This window comes from Fundulus heteroclitus, chromosome 9 (genome assembly GCF_011125445.2).
Source record: "Fundulus heteroclitus isolate FHET01 chromosome 9, MU-UCD_Fhet_4.1, whole genome shotgun sequence".
NCBI classification, from domain to species: Eukaryota; Metazoa; Chordata; class Actinopteri; order Cyprinodontiformes; family Fundulidae; genus Fundulus; species Fundulus heteroclitus.
In genome coordinates this window covers 35,056,863-35,083,179 of record NC_046369.1, presented here as the reverse complement: position 1 = coordinate 35,083,179, position 26,317 = coordinate 35,056,863, and the positions used below count along the sequence as shown (strand labels likewise).

The 26,317-nt window shown below is 44.6% G+C and overlaps 1 protein-coding gene across 3 annotated transcripts in view; it reads left to right on the top strand.

The window, feature by feature from the left end:
- Positions 1 to 26,317, top strand: part of farp2 (FERM, RhoGEF and pleckstrin domain protein 2) — a 44,867-nt gene that overhangs the window by 12,178 nt on the left and 6,372 nt on the right. The window contains exons 4-22 of one of the 3 annotated variants that reach the window (XM_036141577.1): positions 1,434 to 1,476; positions 1,550 to 1,628; positions 1,956 to 2,053; positions 2,535 to 2,652; positions 5,280 to 5,427; positions 5,533 to 5,628; positions 5,735 to 5,898; positions 6,018 to 6,086; positions 15,912 to 15,969; positions 16,122 to 16,383; positions 20,673 to 20,857; positions 22,320 to 22,409; positions 23,777 to 23,910; positions 24,001 to 24,082; positions 24,165 to 24,402; positions 25,091 to 25,221; positions 25,315 to 25,383; positions 25,466 to 25,555; positions 25,773 to 25,793. In XM_036141577.1, the coding sequence (XP_035997470.1) occupies positions 1,434 to 1,476; positions 1,550 to 1,628; positions 1,956 to 2,053; positions 2,535 to 2,652; positions 5,280 to 5,427; positions 5,533 to 5,628; positions 5,735 to 5,898; positions 6,018 to 6,086; positions 15,912 to 15,969; positions 16,122 to 16,383; positions 20,673 to 20,857; positions 22,320 to 22,409; positions 23,777 to 23,910; positions 24,001 to 24,082; positions 24,165 to 24,402; positions 25,091 to 25,221; positions 25,315 to 25,383; positions 25,466 to 25,555; positions 25,773 to 25,793 (2,175 nt within the window). Of the gene's footprint in view, positions 1 to 1,433; positions 1,477 to 1,549; positions 1,629 to 1,955; positions 2,054 to 2,534; positions 2,653 to 5,279; positions 5,428 to 5,532; positions 5,629 to 5,734; positions 5,899 to 6,017; positions 6,087 to 15,911; positions 15,970 to 16,121; positions 16,384 to 20,672; positions 20,858 to 22,301; positions 22,410 to 23,776; positions 23,911 to 24,000; positions 24,083 to 24,164; positions 24,403 to 25,090; positions 25,222 to 25,314; positions 25,384 to 25,465; positions 25,556 to 25,772; positions 25,794 to 26,317 lie in introns of all 3 variants that reach the window. The other 2 variants (XM_036141576.1, XM_036141578.1) reach the window with 2 other exon arrangements.

Sequence of the window (26,317 nt, the reverse complement as noted above, 5' to 3'; positions counted from 1 at the left end):
AGTTTTACAACATAACCAGCCGCTCTCTGCCAGGGAGGGAGTGGCAATGTATGCGCTACACATGGTCTCAAAGCATGACTGCTGACTGAGCTAATGGATCAGCCAACGCATGCACGCTTCTGCCGATACGATACTGGAAAAAACGCAAATATCGGCCGGCTGGTGTATCGACCTCTAGCAATATCCCAAGCTTTGGATGTCTCGTGAAGCCCTGTTCAATCATGATTGGTACAGCTGCAAATCTACTGAGTTGTAAAAAGCAATATGCAAAAAAATTCTCCATGTGCAAAACTGTCAGTAACTGCAGCACCAAGTGCAAGGAAAGGTGGTTCTGTACATAGTTTTCCACATATTTTTTGTTTTGTAAAACATTGAATAAAAGGTTGGGACCATTATATCGTTTTACTTTCATAATTGATTCACTGATTTGTGACACAAAATCTCAAAACAGTTTTTTTTTTTTTTTTTTGGCTGTAATGTGGCAAAAGGTAGAAAGGTTGAGGTTGTTGTTCTCTTAAAAATGTACAGGATGTGTAAGGGCTCGTTACTGGCAGGCCGAATGATAACAATATGAGGGTGGAGGATCACCTTTCCCTTTGAGGTCATTTAACAGTTACTTTGTGCTCTGGATTAGTGCAAACAGTGACGTGGTATTGTTGATTTAGGAGTATTTCGAACCTGTCTGGCACAAAGTGCGTCGACTCCACTGTTAGACTTTCTGCTGTTTTTTTTTTTTTGTTTTTTTTTTTTTGTTTTTTTTTAATACCTCCAGAAGCACACGTGGAATGTAACACCCCCTTTGAGGTTTTAAAAAGCCATGTAGAGGCCATGAACCAATCCATAAATCACATTCAAAGACAAGAGTTTGTCTCTAATGGACCCATTGGCTGTACACCCCAAACATTTAAGTGCGTTGAGTTTTAAGTTTTAAAAGAAGCCGCACAGACGTTGGCTATAGTTCAGTTTCATTAGTAAACTGTAAGTCTGATCCCAACGCACAAACTGATCTCGCTTTTCTATTTGATTCATTTAATGTGGATAATGAACAACTATAAAAAGGTTCAACTCTTGGCTAAGTGATTTTACTACGCGAGGATGTGCCCAAATGCAGTTTGATGAACTACAGATGCAGAAATGTGTTTGTAAACTGATAACAACTGTTTTCTCTGGCTAGAATAGTTTCTCAATTTGGGTTTTTAGTTTCACATCCTTCATCAATCAGCCAAAGTTTTAACTGAGCAGCTGAGCTCCTGCAGCGGGGCAGAGATGATGCATTTTTACTTCACAGAATTAGAAGTTGTCTTCCAAGAAGAGTAAAGAATTGCTTATAGTGCTTTCAGCTTATAAAGAGGTTGTGTTGAGATTTGTTGGAACCGGCAGTCAGACTTTGAGCTTGAAATGCTGAAAAGATCAAACGTTTTGTCTCCGTTTAGGTTTGGCTGGAACCAACAAAACCCATTGCAAGACAAGTCAGAAGTAAGTAAAATGAAATTGGCTAATAATCCAGTAGAAAAAGAGGAATTTCAATGGTTCTGATGATGCTCTGCAGGACCTGCAAATGCCTTGTTTCGACTTTCTGTGAAGTTCTTTCCCCCTGACCCTGGTCAGCTGCAGGAAGAGTACACCAGGTCAGTGAAGGGACATTTCTTCTTGATCTTTCTTTTGGCTCAGTTCTGCCTGGAAGAGATTCACAAACTTTGCAAGTTTTTCTTTTTTTTTCTTCAAAAATATCTCATCGATTCTTGATTTTATTCGGGTTGCCGTTGGTCTTTCCTAATGAGCGTTTAAATATCCAAAAATCCAAACTTGCAATATTCATAAATTAAAGTTTTATTATGTTGGTGCTGCTGATTATTTCACTTTCTTTGGTTTAATTTTTTATTTATTTTTTACTGACACGTTTGTTCTGACAGAAAGTGGGATTAATGATTTGGAGTGACCTATGTCCCCCCCAGGTATTTATTCTCCCTGCAGATGAAGAGAGATCTGATGGAGGGCAGGTTGATCTGTACAGAAAATACTGGAGCACTGCTGGCCTCACACCTTCTCCAGTGTATGTTCACCTCTGCCGTTTTTACTTCAGTAGTTGATCATTTATCAGATTAAATCCAACACTTAACATTTGTTGACTTACTGACTGTTATGCAGGAGTTTCCCTTTATTATTTTAGAACTGTAAATGATGTGCAGTTTAATTAAACCTTAATCTTGACATCTTTTAATACAGACATTCAGGCTTTCTTACTACTGTCCACTCTGTCCTCTTTTTTTTTTTTTTTTTGAAGAAAAGAAAGCTGTTTTTTCACAGTAAAATACAACGTAATACTGAGTAACTTTCTCCTTCACAAAGTTACGGGTGTCTTTAAAAAAACTGGATAAAGCATTTACTCATTACACATTAGGTTTTGACAACTGTACGTCCATACAAATCAAAGTAATCCTAGGTGGCCTTTATGTAATTCTGGTTTTAAGAGGGTTAGTGTTTCCTCCAATTATGCAAAGAGAATCTGAGGTTTTCTCTTCTGTAAACCTCAGCGGAGATTGGAGACTACGATGATGGTGCTGTAGACAGGGAGTTCCTGAGAGCAAACCAACTGTTGCCTTACCAAGACAAAGTGCAAGAGAGGATCATGGAGCTCCACCGCAGGCACCTGTAAGTTGCAGCTTCTAGTTTTAGTTTCCCTGCAGCATAAGATTGTGGCATTTGTTATATTTTCACCTGCTGGGATAATGTTGAACAGCTATTGTTAAGCATTGCATAAGTGTAGTCAGTTACCGTCACCAACAACCATTGTCAAGAACGGAAAGTAGCTTCTCCAATGGAGATGAAATGTTAGCTTGACTTTTTTCTGGTAGACCTGTCTCCGTTTAAAGCTGCTTGAAAACTGGCTCACATTCATGTCCCTTCAACTGTTCCACATTTTTCATGTTCCAACCACAAACCTTAATCTATTTCAGAGGCGGTGTTAGCCATTTGGGACCTCCACACCCCTGAAAAAGTTAATTTTGTTTTGCAATAATTCTGCATCAACAACGCTCTGCTTACAGCAGCTATTGTGTGATCAGTTGATTTTAGTTTCGTTTTGAATTTCACTCAGGATGCACAAAGTATCTGTTGATCTGTCAGTCGGTCTAGATAACTGTGTTTTACCTGTGAGGAAAATGAACAAAGACATTAGATTTTAAGGGGGATTAAAACAAGGAAACAAATGAAGTACAATGGATGAAGTTTAATAATAGGGTTTAATAATAGTTTAATACAGAACTATAGATGGTTGTTAGAATAAGTCTTAGTTTTTTTGTGCTGTTTTTACCTTTTTGTATCTGATGCAAACCCCCAAAAACATTAAAAAGGTTTGACTTCAGAAAACAGACTTTAACACTGCTGTTCAGAGTAAATCAGTTTAGAATCAGGAGAGATGTAACAGCCTGAACAATGGGATCATTTCTCATGTCTTTGTTGTTTTTGCATTTATCATCTTTCATGTCTTTCATTCGTTCACAGTTTAGTGTTACATGGGAGATCATGCTTTGCTATGTTTCTTTTTTTTGTCTACAACAGTGAAAACCTCCAGAGGTTCTTTCTGTTTCTCCTCCCGTCAGCCACAACTTTTATCATTTTACTAGCTATCACTTTTCTGTGAATCATTTGCTTCAAAAGTGCAACTAGAATTAAATGGATCAGCATGCCTGAGGCACAGCAGCTTAGTTTTAAAAAGTGAAACCTTTAGACCTGCCAGTGCTTGCTTCACCTCCTCCTATTCAGTCTTCATCAGAGTAATTTTTGTTGCTATTTTAAAATCTTATCTCACAAATGGGATTCCCTATTAGGGGGTTGAGAAATGGAAAATGAGTCTATTCCACCACCACCACCACCCAGGTTTAGAGTTTAACAAAACCATTTACAGCACTTTTCCCACAACCAGTCTGCAGAGGAGCACAGTTCTTCCTCATGGCCAATAGAGGCTTTATTCAACACCCAGGTTGAAAAAAGCCCTGAAGACTTAAGGGTTGTCTGAAGACTTTTGCTAATCTCTTTCCTCGGTTGCCAGAGTGGAAGCACAAGCAGAGAGTTCCCTGCTTTAATCCCTTCCTCTGGTTAGTCTATTAGCCATAAGGCCAGTGGGGCAGGGGAGGGCTGTAAGGAGATTTCACTGCTTAAAGGATGACCAAAATTAGAATGGAGTGATGATGGGACGGATATGTTTCTAACGGGCTGTTTGCCTGTAATTACTTACTTTTATACGTGCCTGTTAAACTCTTAATGCTCAAAGAGAAATACAAATCATGATATCATTTGATTTTGACACCATGTGGTAAGATGGCAACAAACATTTACAGTTATCAGTCATTATCACTTGACAATTTCTTTTAAAGCTAAATCAATTTTGTTTTAATGCAAACATTTCTGGGATTTTAATTAAATCAGTATTGGTAATGATGGAGTTTTAGACTAAGATTTGAATTCAAGTTATATTTGTGAGAAAGTATTTTTATTTTTTTTTGGATCTCCGTGTCTTCTGAATTTGCAGCAGTGTTTATTGTAACATAATTTAAATGTCATGCCGTGGATAATAGAAACACACGGCATATTCTCTTGCATGACTAACACAACTGAAACACGCATAACAGAAACAGTGGGAGGAGCAGACAAAGGAAATGGTGACACAATAGCTTCTTCACTCACCCTATACAATGCATCTAATGATTGTTTTTATTTTCAAAATGCTGCAGTTAATGTCATTAAAGAAACAGTTACTAAGATCAAAGGTAGTCCCTAATATCAAACGTCTATGAAGGGTTTGAGATTTCCCTTGTTTTAAGATAACAGAAATCTGCTTTAGCTCACTGTACGGTCCAGACTATTGATCCTGTCACTGTTGATCTAGTCTGTGGTTTTTGGACTAGTCTGACTGAAGGTTAGTCACCAGCTGCTCATAATGTAGCTGTAGAACCCAGCTTAGAACATTCTGTAGTGTCGTACTTTGTCATCAAGTTGTGATGCTCCACGCAAAATAACTTAGATTAGATCAGATTCATTTAAATCTTGATGATCACATTGCAAATTACTCTGTCAAAGTATTTCTGACTCATCATATCACTTAAAAGGGATTTAATAAATGAATTTGTGTGCTGCATTTTAGTGCTGCCTTTTTGTAAAGTTTAATTAAATGCAACCAGGATGGCACTGAATAAAAAGGGTGTTAATCTAACATGAAGTGAACATGCCACAAATGAAGTGAACATGCCACATTTATATGCGTCTCTTTTTAAAACCAGTGGACAGACTCCTGCTGAATCGGATTTCCAGATTCTGGAGATTGCACGAAAACTGGAAATGTACGGCGTCCGCTTCCACCCAGCAGCTGATCGAGAGGGCACCAAGATCAATCTGACTGTTGCTCACATGGGCCTTCAGGTGTTTCAGGTGAGCAGTGCTTTGATACCAGCCACCATGGTTGAGCAGGACTTCACTCTGTGACCACTTGGCTTACTTTTATGTTTGTCTTTTTGTCATTATTTCTTAACCTAGGGCAACACAAAAATAAACACCTTCAACTGGTCCAAGATTCGCAAACTGAGCTTTAAGAGAAAGCGGTTCCTCATCAAACTCCACCCAGAAGTCCATGTAAGTTTTCATGAAAAGCCTGTTTTATCTCAGATTTCTTGTTCCTAGTAAATCTGACCAGGTCACTGGTCATTTTCAAGCAGTTTCTTGTTGATCTTAATTTCAGGGACCCCATCAAGATATTCTTGAGTTTATGATGGCCAGTCGAGACCAGTGTAAAAACTTTTGGAAGATCTGCGTGGAGTACCATTCGTTCTTCCGTTTGTTTGATCAACCGGAGCCCAAAACCAAAGCAATCCTCTTCACACGAGGTTCCTCCTTCAGATATAGGTAGCAGCTCACTTGGACTGTCATCTATGCTATCTGTTCATTAAGACTCTTGACCTTTCTTGTCCAGCTAAGCAATTTTCATGTGTTTGGAGACTTTAATCTAAAATTCTCTCTGCCAGTGGACGGACCCAGAAACAGCTTGTGGAATATGTTCGGGAGAACGGAGCAAAGAAAACCCCTTATCAGAGGTATGTGTGTTTATATAGAGGTGTGTGTGTATGTATACAGTTAGGGTGATAAGTTTCCATACACTCCCCATGGGCACAAAGCTCATTAATTAATAATGTTCATCTGAACAGTTCTTTTACTTTAGTGGAACGAATATACAGCTCATAATCAATGATTTTTCAATATTAGAATATGTGCACAGATTATCGTTTGAAATCATTTCTGTATTTTTGAGGGTCAGAATTATACACACATGGTTGATGAGCCCTGTAACTACTTGGCTTAATGTCCCATAGTAAGTTATAACTCAGCCACATGGTTTTTAAAGCTGTCAACAAGCCTCTGGCATCAATATGGCAGAATATTTGAGCAATCTTCTTGGCAGAATTGGTAAAGCTAATCTAAATTGCCTACTTTTCTGGCAAATGCCTTTCTTGGAAACATGGTCTGCAAATTTTCAACTGGGTTGAGGTCTTGGGTTTGCAAGGTTCATTCCAGGAGTCATTCATTCACCTGCTTTATCCATTCTAAAACCATTTTTTGTGTGTGTATGTGGAATCATATGAGATCCCGGATACAAGCGGCTGAAATGAGTTCTATTTCATCCCTCCTGACCGCCAGAGGCGGTGCTGAAAGCACTGAATGTTCCCTTCGGGCATGCGCAGTTCGAGTAATTATACCAACAGAGTCACACCTGTGACGCCGGATGACCACTCGGAGGCTATATAGCCTGCTGTCATCCTTGGCTCTGTTCCTTTTTTCTTCTCGCAAGCGGTTCGCTAACTTCCCCGTTGTGTGACGCCCCAACGCGCGGAGTTGCGGTTTTTCCTCCGCCCTCCCAGGGCTGCAACGGGTTGATTGTGGAAGTTCTTTGGAAGGTAAGTAAGCTGTTTGTTGGTGACGGTAGCGTTCGCGCCCCCTCTCCCAGCTCACGGCTTTTCGTTACCCTGTTACCTACAGCTGGGGCTGTTGATTGTGTACGGCTAATGTTGTTAGCCCATTTCGGTTTACCAGTTTATACCTGGTGACGGCAGCGTGTTCGCCCCCTCTCCCAGTGTGACTAATAAGTTAATTTACCGAGGTCTAAAGACGACTAACGTTGTTAGTTATTTGGTTTATCAGTTTATACCGGTGACGGTAGCGTGTTCGCTCCCTCTCCCAGTGCGACCAAAATCATTTACCGAAGTTGTGTACGGCTAATGTTGTTAGCCCATTTCGGTTTACCAGTTTATACCTGGTGACGGCAGCGTGTTCGCCCCCTCTCCCAGTGTGACTAAGTTAATTTACTGAAGTGTAAAAGACGGCTAACGTTGTTAGCGCCTCTGATTTATTGGTTTTATACCTGGTGACGGTAGCGTGTTCGCCCCCTCTCCCAGTGTGACTAATAAATTGATTTATTCAAGTGTGAAGTACGGCTAATGTTGTTAGCCCATTTCGGTTTACCAGTTTATATCTGGTGACGGCAGCGTGTCCGCCCCCTCTCCCAGTGTGACTAATAAGTTGATTTACCGAGGTCAAAAAAAAAAAAAAAAAAAAAAAAACGACTAACGTTGTTAGCTCCTTTTGGTTTACCAGTTTATACCTGGTGACGGCAGCGTGTTCGCCCCCTCTCCCAGTGTGACTAATAAGTTGATTTACTCAAGTGCGAAGGACGGCTAACGTTGTTAGCGCCTTTAATTTATTGGTTTTATACCTGGTGACGGTAGCGTGTTCGCCCCCTCTCCCAATATCAGCCTCCTTGTGTTTGCAGCCTATTTCTTGGCTCTGCCATAACTGGTGACGGCTGCGTTCGCGCCCCCTCTCCCGATTTTAGCGCATTTTCATTTAATTGGGTTGAGCATTGCCGACCTTAGACATGGATGGCTTCCATAGCTGCAGGGATTGTGGGGCTGCCCTCCAGGCAGAGGATGGCCACGACCTGTGCCCTACCTGCCTTGGACATGAGCACCTTGTGGAGGCGTTGTCCGAGAACCCCTGCATGAATTGCAGTTTCATGCCACATGCAGTGAGGGTGGCCCGGTTGGCACAGTTGTGCCCCCAGGAGGGTTCTGACCTTCCGCCCTCTGGACAGGTGGATCCCCCCAGGCGTTCTAAGCGCCGTGGTGGGTCTGCGGTCTCAGCACCCCCTCCTCGGAGGAGACGGGCCAAACTTGACCAGGGCCTGGCCACAAGGGTGGAACAGTTGTCAGCGGAGTTGGCAGAGATGAAGTCCTTGCTGCAGACACATCGGTCTGATACCTCTCTTCCAGTGGCTGGGCTCTCCTCCCCACCCATGCCTGAACTAGTTGCGGAGGAGGACGTCATATCTCTGGCTGCCTCTGCTTCTCATTTCAGAGATGAGGAGGAGGCAGGGTCCTCTCAAGCCTCTGACAATGGGTCGTTTTCATCCCGGAGTGCAGTTGGGGAGGCCAGTGACAGTTCCATGCGGGATGTCATGTCCATGGCCCTGAAGCAGCTGCAGCTAGAACTCCCGCAAGGAGAGGTGTCCGACTCCGGGAGTGCCTTTTTCAGGCGCGGACGGGCCCCTACTCCATTTTCTGTACCTCCATCAGAGGAGTACCTTAAGGAGTTGCACGCTTGCTGGCGGGACCCGAGAGCGTTATCACGGCTCTCCTCAGACGGCCGGGTGTTGGCTGCCATGCACGAGTCGGTGAAAGCCGGCCTGGACCGTATGCCAGCAGTTGAACCAGCTGTTGCTTCACTGATTGTGTCACCAGATGAGGCCCTACGTCCTGAGGTCAGGTGCCCACGGACTCAATGCCGGGTTACAGATGACCTCTTGTGTAAGGCATACAATGCAGGAGCGCGTGCGGGACGTCTTGGCAACTCCCTGGCGCACCTCATGTTCGCCCTCTCTACATCCGTTCAGGATGCTGGTGGTGCAGCTGCAGCGGTTGGCTTTAGTGACGCAGCGTTGCAGGCCTTTGCGCTGATGACCAGAGAGCTCGGTCGAGTCATGTCATTCCTTGTCCAAGCTCGTAGACAGGTCTGGCTTGCACAGTCTCCTCTCACGGAGGCTTGCCGTAGGACCCTCAGGGGTGTCCCGGTCGTGCCAGGGGAGTTGTTTGGGTCAGCTGCCCTGGAGGCACTGGAGCGGACTATTCAGGCGCGTCAGACCAGCCAGCAGCTTTCTGGCCTTCGCAGGAGCGTACCCCCCTTTCCTCAGCGTTCAGGGCGCCCTGCTACTACCCCCAGCGTTCGGCCACGGCCTCAGACTGGTGATGGATCTGGTGGTTCCTATCCCCGTGATCTGCGGCAGAGACCCAGCAGGGACTTTCGTAGGCCAGTCGGCCGCCCAGCTAGACCGACCCGGGCCTCAGATCCTGGACGTCCTCCCCCCAGGGCTCCCAGAGGCCGAGGGGATAGAAGATGACGCCACCGGGCCAGCCGTCGGACATTTTTCCCATCAGCAGCTACGTTTCTGGGCTGCTCACTCTGTGGATCCATGGGTGGTTGCCACCCTAACCCATGGCTACAGACTCCAGTTCCGACGGCGGCCCCCTCTCTCACACCGGGTCAAAATGACCATTATCACCGACCCGGTGAAATCCTTCGCACTAGACCAGGAGCTTTCCGCCCTCCTAGCCAAGGGAGCAATCGAGGCTGTGGATCCTCTGCGGCAACCCAGAGGCTACTATTCCACGTACTTCCTCGTGGCAAAGAAGACTGGCGGTTTTCGCCCCGTTCTAGATTTAAGGGGACTCAATCAGTACCTGAAAGTCCTTCCATTCCACATGCTCACCACAGCAGAGGTCCTTCAGACTGTCGTGGCAGGGGATTGGTTTACGTCAGTAGATCTGACAGATGCCTACTTCCATGTACCTATTGCGGCAGAACATCGCCGCTTTCTCAGGTTTGCTTTTCAGGGTCGCCATTGGCAATTCCGGGTGCTCCCATTCGGGCTCTCCCTTTCCCCGAGGGTGTTTACTCGTTGCGTGAAAGCGGCCCTCTCTCCTCTGCAGGCCTCCGGAGTAAGGATTCTGCCATACCTGGACGACTGGCTTCTCTGTGCTCCCACTCAGGTAGCTGCCTCTCGGGATACGTCCCGGCTTCTTCTACAGGTGTCACGGTTGGGCCTCAAAGTCAACCTTGCAAAGAGTTGTCTGGTTCCATCTCAGACAACCACCTTTCTTGGGATGCATCTGGACTCCACTACCATGAAGGCCCGTCCGTCTGTTCGCAGGGTGGACGACATACTCCAGTTTGTCGGTCGATTCAGGCTGGGCAGGCAGTTTCCTTACAGCATCTTCCTGCGAATGCTGGGCAAACTGACATCGGTCACTCGTGTCGTGCCCTTGGGTTTGCTCCTTCTGCGCCCTTTGCAGCGGTGGCTCAACAGCTTTCACCTAGATGCCAGGCTGCACAGACGTCACAGGCTCATGGTGACGAGGCTGTGCCTCCGTGCCCTAGCTCATTGGCAGGACAGGACCCTCTTGTCCTGTGGCGTTCCAATGGGGTTAGTGGTGTCTCGAAGGGAAGTGGTCACCACGGATGCCAGCCCCAAGGGCTGGGGCGCCGTGTGGCAACACAGAGCGGTTCGGGGTCTCTGGGGACCAAGGGAGCGCACCGAGCACATAAACGTGCTGGAGCTGCGGGCTGTGCACATGGCCCTCAGGTGCCTTCTGCCCCACCTAGAAGGACGGCATGTGTTGGTTCGAACGGACAACACCTCTGTTGTTTACCATATCAACCACCAGGGAGGCACCAGGTCAGCACGTCTCCTGGAGGTGTCCAGGGATCTCCTGGAATGGGCGTTTCCCCGTCTGTCCACCCTGCGCGCAGCATATCTACCAGGGCGGCAGAACCAGGTTGCAGACTCTCTATCCCGCCAGGCACCTGCTCCGGGAGAGTGGTCTCTTCACCGCGACGTAGTGCGCAAGATCTGGAACCTCTTTGGCCAGGCAGAGGTAGATCTGTTTGCCACAGAGGAGTCAACCCAGTGCCCCCTATGGTATTCCCTGACAGGGGTCGGGGGCGCACTGGGCCAGGATGCGCTGGCTCATCCATGGCCACAGGTTCTCCTGTATGCCTTTCCACCCCTCTCGCTGATTTGGCCTACTCTACGGAGGGTTCTCGAGGGAGGCCACAGGGTGTTGCTGGTAGCTCCGTTCTGGCCAGCACGCCCATGGTTCCCGCTGCTTCGGAGTCTGTGTCTCAGTACTCCATGGCGTCTTCCAACAAGGAGGGACCTGCTGTCTCAGTTGGGGGGACAGATATGGCACCCCAACCCTCAACGTCTCCAGCTGTGGGTCTGGCCCCTGGGAGGCTGACTGGGTGTTCAGAACCTGTCAGACACACCATTTTGAGTGCTAGGGCGCCCTCCACTAGGCTGCAGTATGACAACAGATGGCGTCTTTTTTCTCAGTGGTGCTCTGCCCACAATGAGAATCCGGTTACCTGCTCGGTGCCCACAATTCTGGAGTTCCTCCAGTCTCTCCTTGATAAGGGCCGCTCTCCTTCGACCCTTAAGGTGTATGTTGCGGCAATTTCATGTCGTCACCTACCTGTCAACGACCGTACAGTAGGGCGCCATGATCTGGTCTCTCTTTTTCTGCGCGGTGCTCGTAGGTTACGCCCGCTGCCGGCTCCACGAGTGCCCGATTGGGACCTACCATTGGTTCTTGCGGCCCTGTGCCATCCTCCATTCGAGCCTTTGGCACAAGCGGACCTCAAGTGGCTTTCTTGCAAGACCGCCTTTCTGTTGGCTATCGTGTCGGCTAAGAGAGTCAGTGAGTTACATGCTCTCTCTGTCAGCCCTACATGTATCAGGTGGGCTTCAGATGACTCCGGTGTTACCCTGTGGCCTAATACTGCATTTGTGCCTAAGGTGTTGTCTTCTTTTCACCGTAACGAGCCATTGCAGTTGGCTCGGTTTCAGCCCCAGTCAGGTGCAACCGAGGGGTCTGAGTTATTGTGCCCAGTAAGGGCATTGGAAGCATATATTTCTGCCACCGCAAGTCTAAGACGCTCAGACCAGCTTTTTTTGTGTTATGGGGGTCCGAGGTTAGGCTACCCTCTTTCCAAGCAGCGTCTGTCTCATTGGATAGTGAGTGCCATCTGCCACGCCTACGCTGTAGGTCGCCGCTCCCTGCCAGTCAGGGTGAGGGCACATTCCACCAGGAGCGTCTCTGCTTCCTGGGCGGCTTTGAGAGGGGTCCCTCTGGAAGCAATATGTGCTGCTGCATCATGGGCTTCCCCGACCACCTTCACGAGGTTCTACAACGTCAATGTGACTGTCCCTCATCCACTGGGTCAGGTCCTTTTACAAGGTTCTGCTGGGCCCTCTCAGTGAGGTATGTGCTCAGGATTCCTTGTGACATAGTTGGCATTAGTCATTCAGTGCTTTCAGCACCGCCTCTGGCGGTCAGGAGGGATGAAATAGAACGAAAGTTACGTATGTAACTACGGTTCTATGAATCCCGGATGACCGCCAGAGCTTCTCTGTCACTCAGAATCCTTGCTTCTGCGAGAAGATTCTGTAGGAACAGAGCCAAGGATGACAGCAGGCTATATAGCCTCCGAGTGGTCATCCGGCGTCACAGGTGTGACTCTGTTGGTATAATTACTCGAACTGCGCATGCTCGAAGGGAACATTCAGTGCTTTCAGCACCGCCTCTGGCGGTCATCCGGGATTCATAGAACCGTAGTTACATACGTAACTTTCGTTTTCTCCGTAGTGTGTCTGGGCTCTCCCTTAGAGATGGGGTGAGGAGCTCAGTCATCCGGGGAGGACTCAGAGTAGAGCCGCTGCTCCTCCACGTCCAGAGGAGCCAGTTGAGGTGGCTCGGGCATCTGGTCAGGATGCCTCCTGGACGCCTCACTGGTGAGGTGTTCCGGGCACGTCCCACCGGGAGGAGGCCCAGGGGAAGACCCAGGACACGCTGGAGGGACTATGTCTCCCGGCTGGCCTGGGAACGCCTTGGGATTCCTCCTGAGGAGCTGGCCCAAGTGGCTGGGGAGAGGGACGTCTGGACCTCCAGACTGAAGCTGCTACCCCCGCGACCCAACCCTGGATAAGCGGAAGACGATGGATGGATGGATGGATGTGGAATCATTGTTAAGAGAGAAGACCCTGCTTTAAAATTGATAACTTTAGACCTGACTGAAATTTGTAGCTGGCTGCGTGGAGAAGCCAAATGCTATTTAAGAAATAGTTTATGATCAGGAGGGATACAGTTTGAGCTGTTTGGACACATTGACAAGAAGTACGTTCAAAGGAGTAAAGGGGAAGCTTTTGATAATAACTACAGTATTTACCCGACTATAAGGTGCACTTAAAATCCTTAAATCTTCTCAAAAATTGATGGTGCATCATATAATCCGGTGCGCCTCATATATAATTAAAGTTGTGCTTACTGACCGATTTTATGAGGTATAATGCGCTAAAAACATTGTTGAAATGTGTAAGTACGACTTTGGTTAGCAACGAAGCCGCTTCGCTCAATGCATATTCACAGCATTACGGTACACTGTGTCACTACCTGATCGGAGTGCTGAGCTGTCTACAAAACTGCCTGACTGTAATGTCTAAACTAGAAGCGCCTTCCTGTAAAGGCCCCCACACACTCGGGTGTAGTTCACTCCATGGAGGTCCGCGCGTACTCGAGGCACACTCTGTGCTCCACTATGAAGGGTAAATCTTCCACGGAGAGTCAGAGCAGACTCCGCTCAGCTCACAGTATGCGCTCAGTACGGCCGAATATGTGGGAGCCTTTAGGCAGCCCACGCCTGGAGTACCCGCTAGCTACAATAAACCTAGTAAGTTAATTCAATATAAAAGTTAAGTTTATTTTGGCTTAATGTTGTCCAACTACTCTGTCCTCCAGACAGAGACGGATACAGAGCTATCATGAAGGGGCGGAGTGATATTACACACTTGGGAAGAATATTTAGTGCCTTATAATCAGTCCTCCTTATGGTCAGAAAATTAATAACTTCCAAGCATCATGGTGGCAGCATCAGGCTGATTTTGCTGCAGCTGGTTCTGGTTCAGTGCAGTGAGTGAAATAATGAAGAGCGATCACCTCCAAATTATTCCAATTACATGTCAACCACTAGATGATTCAAACTTGAACAATGATGCCAAACACAACAAACCTATTCCTGGAATGGAGGAAACGGGCTACAGTTCAGACCAAAACGATTCATACCTCTTGCAGATTTAGTTGATATTTTCCTACAGCCAAGATGTTTGTTCTTGATAAGAAGCAAGTCAGACACTTCTCAGAACATCATGACACAACATTAAAAAGGAATGTATTTTATTTGCATTGTGGCTAAAACAATGGTATGTACAGAATCACATGTCTTTCTCAATAATTGCTGAAAAATATTGGCAATCACCCCCTCTTTACATCAGCTGACTAGCTTTTTCCATATTTCCTCTGGTATTTTCACAATTTATCGTTGGTGATAAGCTTCAAGTCTGGGAAGTTGAAACGCCATAATCTTTAGCTCCCTCCACAGATTGTCTGTAACAGTAAAGTTAGGTCAGTATGAACATTAATACTGCCTTCTGTCCGAAGACTTTTTTTTTTAAAACATAACGTTAAACTTTAATCTGCCTGGGGTATAAATGTTTTGGGGTCTGTCTAAGATTTAAGCTTCCTTCCTCAAGATCCCACATGAACCCTTTTAAAATACTCCCAAGCTGCTGTGCCACTGTTGTCACATAAAGCACATTAGCCAAATATCAATAAGGACTGTGTTCATAACTTGGCCACATGCAAATAAACTTAAATTGGGGGTGTTTAAATTGCCCAGGGGCCATTTGTGGTCCTTGGTATAAATTGGGGTGGATTAAAGTCTTAAAATGGAAAATGTCAATCATTTTAATTTCATAGTAAATAGATCAAAGAGCAGTGACTTTCACTTATCCTTTCATTAAACATAGCTAAATACAGCAAGTCTTTCTGTGAAGAAACAGTGACCCTAATTCTGTTTTGTTTTTTTTGCCGAGCAAGACATAAAAAATCTTATGTTTCAGTTCTACAATAGTTATGTTTTCATCTAATTGTCATACAAATTTTGAGCGACTGTTTAAAATGTTGCAAAAAAGGGGGAAAAAAGTGAATTAGGCGTGTTTCCCTCTGCCGGTTTGGAGTAAATTAACCAAGAAATACAAAATGTAAGTTCTTCAGAAGTTGACGTTACACACGGCTGTAATAAACAGAAAAATGGAGATGTTTTCAGGAATGTGTCGCTTATCAGTCAAGCTGTCATTGTTCTGTCACATCAACCAGTGTTGGTGATGTTACTGTCGAAGACGTAGAGAAAGAAATGCATTTCTTTCGACAGTGGAATCAGCTGATCGGTCATGTGAGGTAAATGTTTTTCCATCATCCATTTTGCGCATCGACCCTTTTCTAAAAAGCCAAAAACCATCTCAGGCGAGCCGAAATAGTTTTTTGTGAAGTTAAGGAAGTTGTTGTGGATTTTGCCGTTTCCATCAACCTTTAACGGATACTTTACAATGCGCATAAAAAATATCCATCAAAACAAAGCGAATGATTCACACATTCCTTTCCACAAATGTGTTCATTTCATTAAAATATTGCCAATTCTAGTTATTATTGAACAGCTAAGAAAAGTATTTGAAGTATTTTGCCATTTTAACAAGAGAAGAAACAAATTTTCTTGGCCTGTGACTACTTTGATCATGGTGATTTTCATCCACATGGGAGAAGGTTTGGACACTACTGCGTTAATGATGACAGCCATGCCTATGATGAGTGTGTGTGTACGCGTCTGACTGGACGTGCACACCGCCAGTCATATCCCCTGTTTTCCATATGACTATTTCCAGAGAAATTATTATTCTAACACCGAGGTCTGTCTTCCCGTAGGAGGAACAGTAAAGTAAGAATGTCTGCTCGCTCCTATACATCTGATGTGCCAAAACAGGTAAACAGCTAAATTTATTCCTGTCTACATGTGAAGCAGAGACGGCCAGAGTTGATAAACTAATCCAAATGCATTTTTTTCCTCTCTCTGTCGCCTTCAATCTATACATTTTCTTGCCCTGGTCTTGTCCTTCGATCTCCCTTTGTTCTCAGATCTTGTCATTCAGTGACAGTCCCAGGTTCCCATGCTCCACCACTGAGTCCTTCCCCCCCGCACACATGACCAGGATTTTCCCACAAACGGAGCTGCCACCTCAGCACCAACCTGTATCCGTACTGAGCCAGTCTCCAGCACCTCCCCAGCAGCAGCAGCCGCCGCCGCCGCTACAGCACCCCCTGGGAGCAGCTAGACCCTCCAGCCCTCCGAAGGAAGACCAAGTCAAGGCTCTTCCCCCATCTCCCTTCTCGTTTCAAGGTGCCCCTAGCAACCAGGCGGCAGGACACTGCAGCCCCATGTTTGTGTGTTTAGAGAGCGCCACATCCCAGTCACAGTCCTACAAAAATGACAATGAGCTTAATGAGCATGGTGGGAGAAGGGGAACCGGATGCTCGCTCGATGGGGGTAGAGGGAAGCTGAAGGGAGCTCTTTCACCTGAGGCATTTGAGGCAGAACTATTGAGGACAAAGCAGAACGCCATGTTGTCAATGTCCGGCTCACCTCTGCAGGTGTCCGAGGAGTTCATTGATGATGATCCCACTGAAATCTCTTTTTATGGAGGAGGGGCGGAGGCCTACTCCTTTGGGCTTGATGAGGAGAAAGTAGACCAGGTAGATTTTGCGGAGGGGCCTGACACCAGCAAAAGTAGGATGTTTAGTGTTGGAATTGAGGACTTGAATGGGAATATCAGTGCGTTTCCAGAAAGCCTTGTTGGGCACTCTGAGACCAGTTCGTTGGTAAATAATCGCTCCGAGTGTAGCTCCTTGGACAACCTGGGGCTGAGCTCTGCTGGCGAGTCCCTGTCAGTGGGCTATGGGGTCCCTGACTCGTCCTCACTTCGCCTGCCAGGCTCTGATATCCAGTCAGAGGCGAGCTCCATGGTCAACTTCCCAGCATACTCTGTACGCTCTGAGAGCAGCTCCGCCGCACAGTTCAGTGACCTGGTGGAGCAGCTGGAGCAGCTCAGCTACCCTCCCACTGCCACTGAGGGCTCTGGGAACGGCAGCTCAGATTCAGACTCTGACTGGGGCTTTGACAGCAGCCTTCCTCCTGAGCAGGATCTGTTTTATAGTAACCCTCTGACAGGAAGTAGTGGAATAGAGGGCTTTCTGCTTCAGTGCCACAACCTGCAGGCCCTGGCACTGGCAGACCCCCCCGGATCCCAACAGATTAAGATGTAAACCCCTAAAAGCACTTTGCCTTTGTGCTGTGGTGCAGCATCAAGAGTAATATAAGATTTTAGAAGCTCTGCCATTTAAGAAGAGGACTTAACTTTTTTACTTTTCTCATGTAACATGTTCTGATCATTTTCATGGCATTGTTTTTTTTTTTTTTTTTACCAAAATAACTTAAGGATTATTTGTTTCAATCTACTATATGTAGTTTATTTACAGACAAAAATAGGCAGATTCCAGTCTGGTCCCTGACATTTTCTTTTATACATTTTCTACACATTTTTTACATTTTTATTAAAGTATTGCAGACATTATGTCTTTGCTGGCATAAAGTGATATGGTTTTACACTAACACAATTTCTATAATTACGATAAAGACAAAGAATCTAAGCTAATTGGTTAAAGCTAATTATTACCCAGTGCCTAGGTTCTTGAAAATATATATATATATATCTCCTATTTCTTCAATGAGCGCTTTCTAAACTTTTATCTGTCTGTAATCAAACATCTAGACTCAGGGTGAAAAGTGAAACATTTAGTTGAGCACATTCAGTGATTTATTGGTGGTTTTTTTTATTGGTAAGGGCCTCCTTTATTTAAAAAAACGGTCTGTTTTTAGTTTCACTTCTGTGTCTTACTGACACCTGCTGGCTGAAATGGATGTTGCACAGGTTATGTCTGGACATTATTTCTTAGCATCATGTCGGTTAACCATAAGGCTTCATGTTCAGATAAATAATAGAATGTAACCCTTGTGCTCTTGAGCCATAAAGTAAACTGCTAATACCACTTTATATGAGATGAATGTATCATTTTAATTGTTTTTTTAATAGTATATAGTACATTTTAGCTCCATAATTAATGAAAGCTAGAGTGAAGAAGGTAATGTGCTCTTGAGATTTTTCATATTGTAGAACCCGTTTTTGTACATTAATCATTTTTTTCCCCATCTTTTTTTTTCCCAGAGCTCTAACTTCATGCGTGCTTTGGCTAATTTCATCAAAACAGATTATAGGTACTAAAACAACTAAGTATTCAGCTTATTGAAAGGAAGCAGAGTTTTGCACATAAACCAGATATATTTGTTACTTTTTTCTGTGAGGTATGAGAACCAAGGTTTTCAACCATCAATAGAATAACAGGAGTTGTTCTCTTTTCTTTTCTAGACTCCAGGGCGGCTCAGTCCTGTCTTTGGTTCTGTATCAGTCATAACGATCTGTTTTGTACAGTTAAAATCAAAAAGATTGAATTGCAAATTTGAGTTTTAGATTGTTTTATTTCAGTTTTCTCTTCCTGAACATGTTTCAGAGCCTCCTTTCTGCCTCAATTGCGCTATGGTGCCTAAAGTGCTTTCATGCAGTAGGTCTTTATCTCAGGTGTGGGTTTCTCCCTTATGGAATAATTCCAACAACTCTTGTGCTAAATGGGACCCGACCATTAGGATACTTTCTTTAGTAGTGAATTTAAAACGGCCATAAAGTGCTCATCTGTTGTCATTTTGTTGGATAGTGGCTGGGTGAAACAAGCCTGAAGTGCATTTCCATCCTGTGCAGGAAGACGTGGGGACAGTTCCAGCTCATTATTTAGCTTCAGGAAACTTTGTTGTCTGACGAGATGAAGGGGTTTCTCTTTGTTTTTTTCTATTTTACTATTTTTCCGTATAATTTTTGTTTTCTTCCCCCACTTACCCGATTTGCATTGGGGTCATGGTAATAACCAGCTAACTGCACTTAGTCATCAAGTAATCATCACCTAATCCTGTGTGTATTTAAACTTAGCCATCATCAACCTGTACTTAATGTTTGTATGTTTTATTCTCAAGAATAAAGGAATCACTTTTGGGTACCATGAATGTCAGACTTAAAATTCTTTTTGCAAATCAGACTGAAGTCAGAGGCACAGCAGCGATTTATTCCTTTCATTTGTTTGTCATGTTAGACAAGAGTTTATTCATCTGGGTCATGGAAAAGCCATTGTGCCTCATCCACCCTTTCATTTGGAGTCAGGATAGAAGTTGTTTCTATATTAACAGTGTTTAAGTAATGCAAAATAAAACTGCCCATCGCTTCACTTCTCAGAAGTTTCCCAAGTTAAATGAGCTGTACCACCTTTAAACCCAGTCCCTTTTTTTTGTAATTCCTGCTCTTTTTCCGGGACGTTCCCTGTCCGGATAGTGCTGGAAAAGAACGCCTTATGATCCCTTAGCAAACTTACACAAACTGTAGTTTTCCCTGTTTTTCATTTGATGCAGCAGACCACATGTAGTTGGGGGTGGCGCCGTACATCAGATTCCACAGCTTAAATCCAGCTGTGTGTGTGTGTGTGTGTGTGTGTGTGTGTGTGTGTGTGTGTGTGTGTGTGTGTGTGTGTGTGTGTGTGTGTGTTTGCTCGTTGTTTAGGCAGGCCGTGTGCCAAGTCATTCCACAGCAAACCCCCGTCCCCTTTCTGAGGAGCCTGATGTCTGTTCTCTCTCCCTCCTTGTGTCGGTCCCTGAGGCCGCTCCGTATAAACAACCTATTTGCCCTGCAGAGAAGCAACATTCCTGATGAGCTTTTGCTTGAGCAATTATTTCCGGGTCGAATAGCGATTCCTGTGTTTTTGTTTTTTTCTTGTCTTCCCTAAAGTGCCCCCCCCCCTCCACCCCACTCCCAATCGTTTTAGCAGTGGAAGACCAGCTGTGTTGATCTGTCACTCAGTTATAAGAATGGAAGGATTTTTTTTTTTTGTCTGCAAAGTTTGTTGTGTGCAGAAGCTAACGGCCAGAGCAGAAGCTGTTGAGCCAGTTCTTTGAAATGGAGAAAGGCTTGTATACGCTACAGTTAATCGTTTTTTTTCCAAGGGAGGTTTTCGAAACAATGACTGGGTTTAAACGGTGTGGGAACCGTTAAAACGGTCTGATTTGCAGCTCTTCTGTCATATTGTGAGTGTGTGAAAGAGAGGGAGAGAGATTAGGCAAGCGATTTGCTTGTAATGTTCTGCTGTGTTGTTCTCACGAGGGGAAACAAAAAGAGCTAATCGTGTTGTCAGGGTTAGCGTTGCTATTTGACGATGCACTGCCTAATATGTGAAGGTTGTTACAATGCTGTTGGGATTATGCGTGTACAAATTCTCAGTTATCTGGGGCATTGCAGCTGCGAGCAGGTTAAATCGGTTCTGAAAATGTTTCGACACCTGTCCTAGACAAAGACTCCTGGATGGGTGTTGAAACGTTTTCAGAAAAACTGAGTGAAAGTCGGGTTGCCTCCGATTTAACCTGTGAGTGGTGAGTAAAGATGTTTGGCCTTTACTCGCCACTTTTCCCATCACCTGGGACAGTTGACCTATCAAACCACCCATTTCTTGGTTTTTAATTTCACTTTCCCTCTTCCATAGATTCAGTGATGGACAATCCTCAGCTCTCGCCCCTCACCTCCAAGGGTCCCCTCTGCCTGTCGCCTTCCTTCCAGATGTCCACCCTCAGCCTGCCCAGCCAGGCCCCGTCTCCGCTGCAGAGCCCCATCCTGAGCGAGGTGGGCAGCGCTGCCAAGCTAGAGGAGGAGGAGGAGGGCAGGAGGAAGGTACACTGCTTGTATTCCCCCCCACCCCCTTCCAAACCCCACGCCTCAGAAATTCATTTCAGTTTTACACTGATTTACGTACAGTGCCCTGTAGAAGTATTCAGACCCGTTTAGATTTTCTAGATTTTGTCACGCCATAACCAAAAAAAACGTATTTATTGGAACTGTATGTGATAGACTAATTTAAAGATGTGCGTAATCATCGACTGGAAGGAATGGATACATGGTTCTAGATTTACTTTTAGTAATTAAAATCCTAAAAGGTGAGGTGAAACCCCCCTGAGTCAATAATTTATAGAAGCCTCTTTTTTCCACTGCAAGTCTTTGGGGACACGTCTCTGCCAGCTTTGCACATCTAGAGATTAAAATGTTCGCCTGTCCTTTTTTGAGAACTTGCTCAGCTTCAGTTGGATTGGATGGAGATCATCTGTGGCCCTCCATGTTTTTGTCACAGATTCTCTATTAGCTTTAGGTCTAGACCTTGACTGGACCACTTTAACACATCAACATGTTTGATCTAAACCAAACTTTTTGACACTTGGGCCACAGACATCATGTCAAAGGTGCTCACTGGACAAAAAAAGTAATAAAAACAGCACAACAAATTTCACAAAATGTTTGAAGTGTAAAAATCTTTACCAGGACAAAAATAAACTAATGGTTGGTTCACCCAGCAGGAGTTTAAGCCTGATTTTTGCCCCAATCTCCCCGTTCTGAGAGGCCCTGACTATCAGTGTGGCTCTTCAGATAATCACTAGAGATATTTCTGCCGTGTGTGCTGTGTTAAGAGTGACCTGGTCCGCTCGGTAGAACATCAGGACAGCTCCGACCTCATGTTGGGGATATTCAACATGTTGGATTGTCTTGCTCAGATATCCTAGCATCTTCCCCGATGACAAACAGAGTTAAATGTGACCTGCAACTAATCAGAAAGCGAGGAGAGGGAAACCCTGAGAAAACAACTCGGCTCACATCATAGTGCAGCAAACGTAGAGCCCCGCAGTCATGCTGTCCCCACTCCTTTACCTTCCGTCTTTTCTCATGTTTTTATTCTCTGTTAAAATCAGTCCATAAACTATCGCCATTATTCTCCCCATCATCCATCTTTATTTACTCTGAACTCACGTTTGATCTTGAGAAGGTTTCGTAAGATTTCCTGCTTGACATCAGAATGATCCTGAGTGAAATCCGTTTGTGGTGTTTGCCGTCTACTGGACACCACGCACTGTAGGAGCAAAGCTGCTTTATCTAGGATTTTTTTTTTTTTAGCATTATGTGTGGTGTCTCTCAGGAAATCAGTCGGCACCTCTTCCCATCAATACTTATGCAAGGCACTGTATTCCTGAGATTTTAATAATAGAAGGCATGTTTTCATTAGCATTATTAACTTGTTCTTTGTACTTCTTTTTTGGCATCAGTTTATCTTTTTCTTTTTACAATTAAGCCCCCTTTCTTCCTTCAGCGATATCCCACCGACAAGGCCTACTTCATTGCCAAAGAGATTCTGACCACAGAGCGAACCTACTTGAAAGACCTTGAGGTCATCACTGTGGTGAGTTAGTTGTCTGAACACAAAGTAGAGCAACTGAACGTGATACTCTTGATCAGAAAACATCAATCATGTACTGCATGAACAAAAGCATTCACGGAAAGCACGTGAATTCTGAAATCCATGTAGGACGAGACGGCTCTGAAGAGTAGTATGGGGAATTGAAATTAGGAAATTCAAAATTACTCTCTGGATAGCGACAGATGTGAAATTTGTTTTTCATGTTTTTTTTTATCGTAATTTTACTGGTTTACATTCATTCGCTCATAATGGGTTTGAATGCTGGAGCTTTTAATGATATATTTTCCACTGTTCTCTATTTATGATGGAATGACAATACAAAAAAAAAAAAAGAGAGTAGGGGGCATAAATTCAAATCTGTTGTTGATCTCCTCAAATCCCATAAAAAATAATGTACACAGACTACGCCCACACTGAGTGTAAATTTGTCTTAACAAAGCTGAAGCTGCGTAGGAAACAGGCGTTTTGTGTTGCCATCAACAAGATCCTGGTATAGTTTTGGCAAATATTTGAAAGCTTTTCATAGCAGAAGAGAAATGGTTTATAAACAACAAATCCAGTTTTGATTTGTGTTTGGGATCATTATCCTGCAGTAGAACCCAAATCAAGTTAAACAATTTGGAGTTATTCCACTTCATTTTTCTGCCCACTTGAGGTAAAGCATCAGTACGAGCGGTGGCTAAAATGCTGCGCAGAATGATGCTAGTTTTCATTGTTGCCCAAAAGCTCAATCTTCTTTTTTAAGGAGCTAGATACTTATTTCTTAAATCACTGAAGTTCTTTGCTGTATTGTATGGAGGATTCAAATGATTTTTTTTTTTGGTCAACATTATTATCAATGCTGTTGACGGCATTTCAACTTAGGACCAGAACTATATTGATGAACCAATCTGATTTTAAACGTATTTCTTATTGAGTTGGTTATAATTGCCTCTGTGCTTACTGCTCCTTATGTTGAAGGTGGAGCAAATGAGTAGCCAACAGTTTAAACTGATCATCTCACATCTGTGTAGCAAAATATCTAAACCTCCAATCAGGATGGAGGAAATGTGGAGCCAAAGCAAAATCTCAGACAGTTGAGTTGTTGTGGCCACGCCAGCTTCATCTTCATCCAATATTTGGCTGTTTGGTGTCATAAGATCCTGTGGTAGTATCCAAAGAGTACAAAACACAAAATATAAATCTATTTTTTATTTTATTTTCTTCATTTTTTTTTCCAAGAATTTGTCAGATTAAAAACAATGGCATGAGTTTCATTAGCCTGAAACTTTAATTTCTATTAAAAAATGTTGCACGTCTTCAGTTTCTTCTGTGCAATAGTGGGTTGTTTGTCCTCTGGCTGCCCGCAGTGGTTCCGTAGCGCTGTGATCAAAGAAAATGCCATGCCTGAAGGCCTCATGACGCTCCTCTTCTCTAACATCGACCCCATCTACGAGTTCCACCGAGGATTCCTGAAGGAGTTGGACCAGAGGCTGGCTCTCTGGTAGGCCCCCTTTGTTTCAGCAGTTAATTAAGCTCCTGCCTGATGCCAATGTGACAAAGACTAAACCTGCAAACTTCCTTCTTTGGGCAGGGAGGGCCGATCAAATGCACACGTCAAAGGTGATTACCAGCGGATCGGTGACGTGATGCTGAAAAACATGTGTGCTCTTAAGGTACCGATCCCTTCTAGCTTTTAAAAACCCTGGCTCCTCTCAGATCTTTGAACACGTTGCCTTGTAAATGATTTCATCCTAGGAATTCACCAGCTACCTGCAGAAGCATGACGAGGTCCTAACAGAGCTAGAGAAAGCCTCCAAGAGGCTAAAGAAGCTGGAGACGGTCTACAAAGAGTTTGAACTGCAGAAGGTGTGCTACCTACCCCTGAACACATTCCTGCTCAAGCCCATCCAGCGCCTCATGCATTACAAGCTCATCCTGGAGAGACTATGCAAGCATTATTCGCCGGCTCACCGTGATTATGAGGACTGCAAGGGTGAGTGGTCCACGTCTCATCGCCTACAGTCAATGGATTATTTTCATGGAGCACTCTACCGTCAAAGGAAATGCAGCTAAAGAAAGGCTTTTTGGCAGGACTGGTTAAAAAAAAAAAAGTTTAAAAACCCTTGAAATAAAATGAAACGCTATAAAATGCTTAAAAGACTTAAAAACAAAAGCAAATAAAACAAAGGTCTTTATAAATGCACCCAAACTTGTTTTTATTCTGAGTTGTGGAATATTTATTTTTATTTTTTACAAATTCAATGGTACCGCTAGCAGTTTCCATAAATACAATAAATCATTTTGAATGTATACTTTTCTAAGAGTATTGATAGAGTTCTAATCTTTAATCTCTTGCCTCATGTTTCCCTGGTGTATCAGTGTAGCGTGAAATAGACACCTTTCAAACTAGGAAAGACAAAAGAACATGTCCTAGTAAGGGAGTCAAGAAATGGTTAATGACAAGCAACTCATCTAAATTTGCCTGTTTCAATGTCGGAGCGGGAATTAAAACATTTAAAACAAGTGGAACTGTGACGAGCAAGATTGCGGTGTAGAAACTTTATGTAGAAAGCTGTCACACTGAGAAAAATGGAAATGAAGGGAGCATTTTCTTCAAAGCTCGCTGTTGGAGAACTACATGCAACGGTTGATAGTTTGACTTCCTCCATCGTCCCTTACAGAAGCCCTGAAGGAAGTAGCAGAGATCGCCAACCAGCTCCAGAGCAGCCTCATTCGGCTGGAGAACTTCCAGAAGCTGACCGAGCTGCAGAGAGACCTGATTGGGATCGAGAACCTAACGGCTCCCGGCAGGGTGAGTGCACTGACGCAGAGCAGATGGTAGGGGGTAGCAGAGTCTGGCAAAATACACACATGTTGACTGTGTCTGCTCTCTCTCCGTTTGTAGGAGTTCATCAGGGAGGGCTGTCTGTACAAGCTGACCAAGAAGGGGCTGCAGCAAAGAATGTTCTTCCTGGTTGGTAGCAAACTACCACTGCTTCAGCTGGCTAATGAAACCAGAGTCCCTGGTCAACTGATGATGTCTGTTTTCTGTTCAGTTCTCCGACATGCTTCTCTACACCAGCAAAGGTGTTACGGCAACCAATCAGTTCAAAGTACATGGGCAGCTGCCGCTTCATGGCATGATTGTGAGTCTGTAATTTACAGTTTTTTCCAACTTTTTCTCTCCTTACCTCAATTTACACTTATTATACAGGCACCAACATGACTCTATGCTGTCAGAGGAATAATGTCACAGGCTGGCCTTTCAGATAGGACTAGGGATTTCACACAGACCTTCAAAGTGTCAAAAGGAGAGGGGCAGGTCTCCTAATGTTGCTGTTTCTGTTTCACTCCTGGCTGCAGCTCATAGTGCTGGATGCACCGGTAAGTGAGCTCTGCTAGCATAGCCGCCCAAACCAGCCCCCCCTTCTCCCATGCCTGTGTAGACCAAGTCAAGAGCACATTCAGCAGATTGCTTGAGGCAGATAGACATGTCTGTTCATTTTATACATGCACACTTCAAACAAGTAAAGGTTGCATGGTGTGAAGGTGTGCATTAGACTACTGCAGTGATCCTCCCCTTGTTTGTGCGCCCCTGTAACCTGTGCAGGTCAGTTCTCTCAGCTGTAGATCAGATCTAGTTCTTGATCCAGTACTGTCTGACAGACTGCAGGCCCACGGTTTTCCAGCTGAGGCTTGAATCTTCCTCCTTTACGCCATGCAACTTTTCCAGCTTCCTTGAATCGATTTCCAAACAAATGTACTGAGCGTGAAATCTGCAGGTCTCTGCAAATCTTTGCAGGAGCATTTGGTTTTTTTTAAACATGATGATGATCATGTTAGCTGTTTGAAATGGGATCACTGCTTTTTACTCAACTGTCCACCACAGTTACTGGTTTATTTAGAGA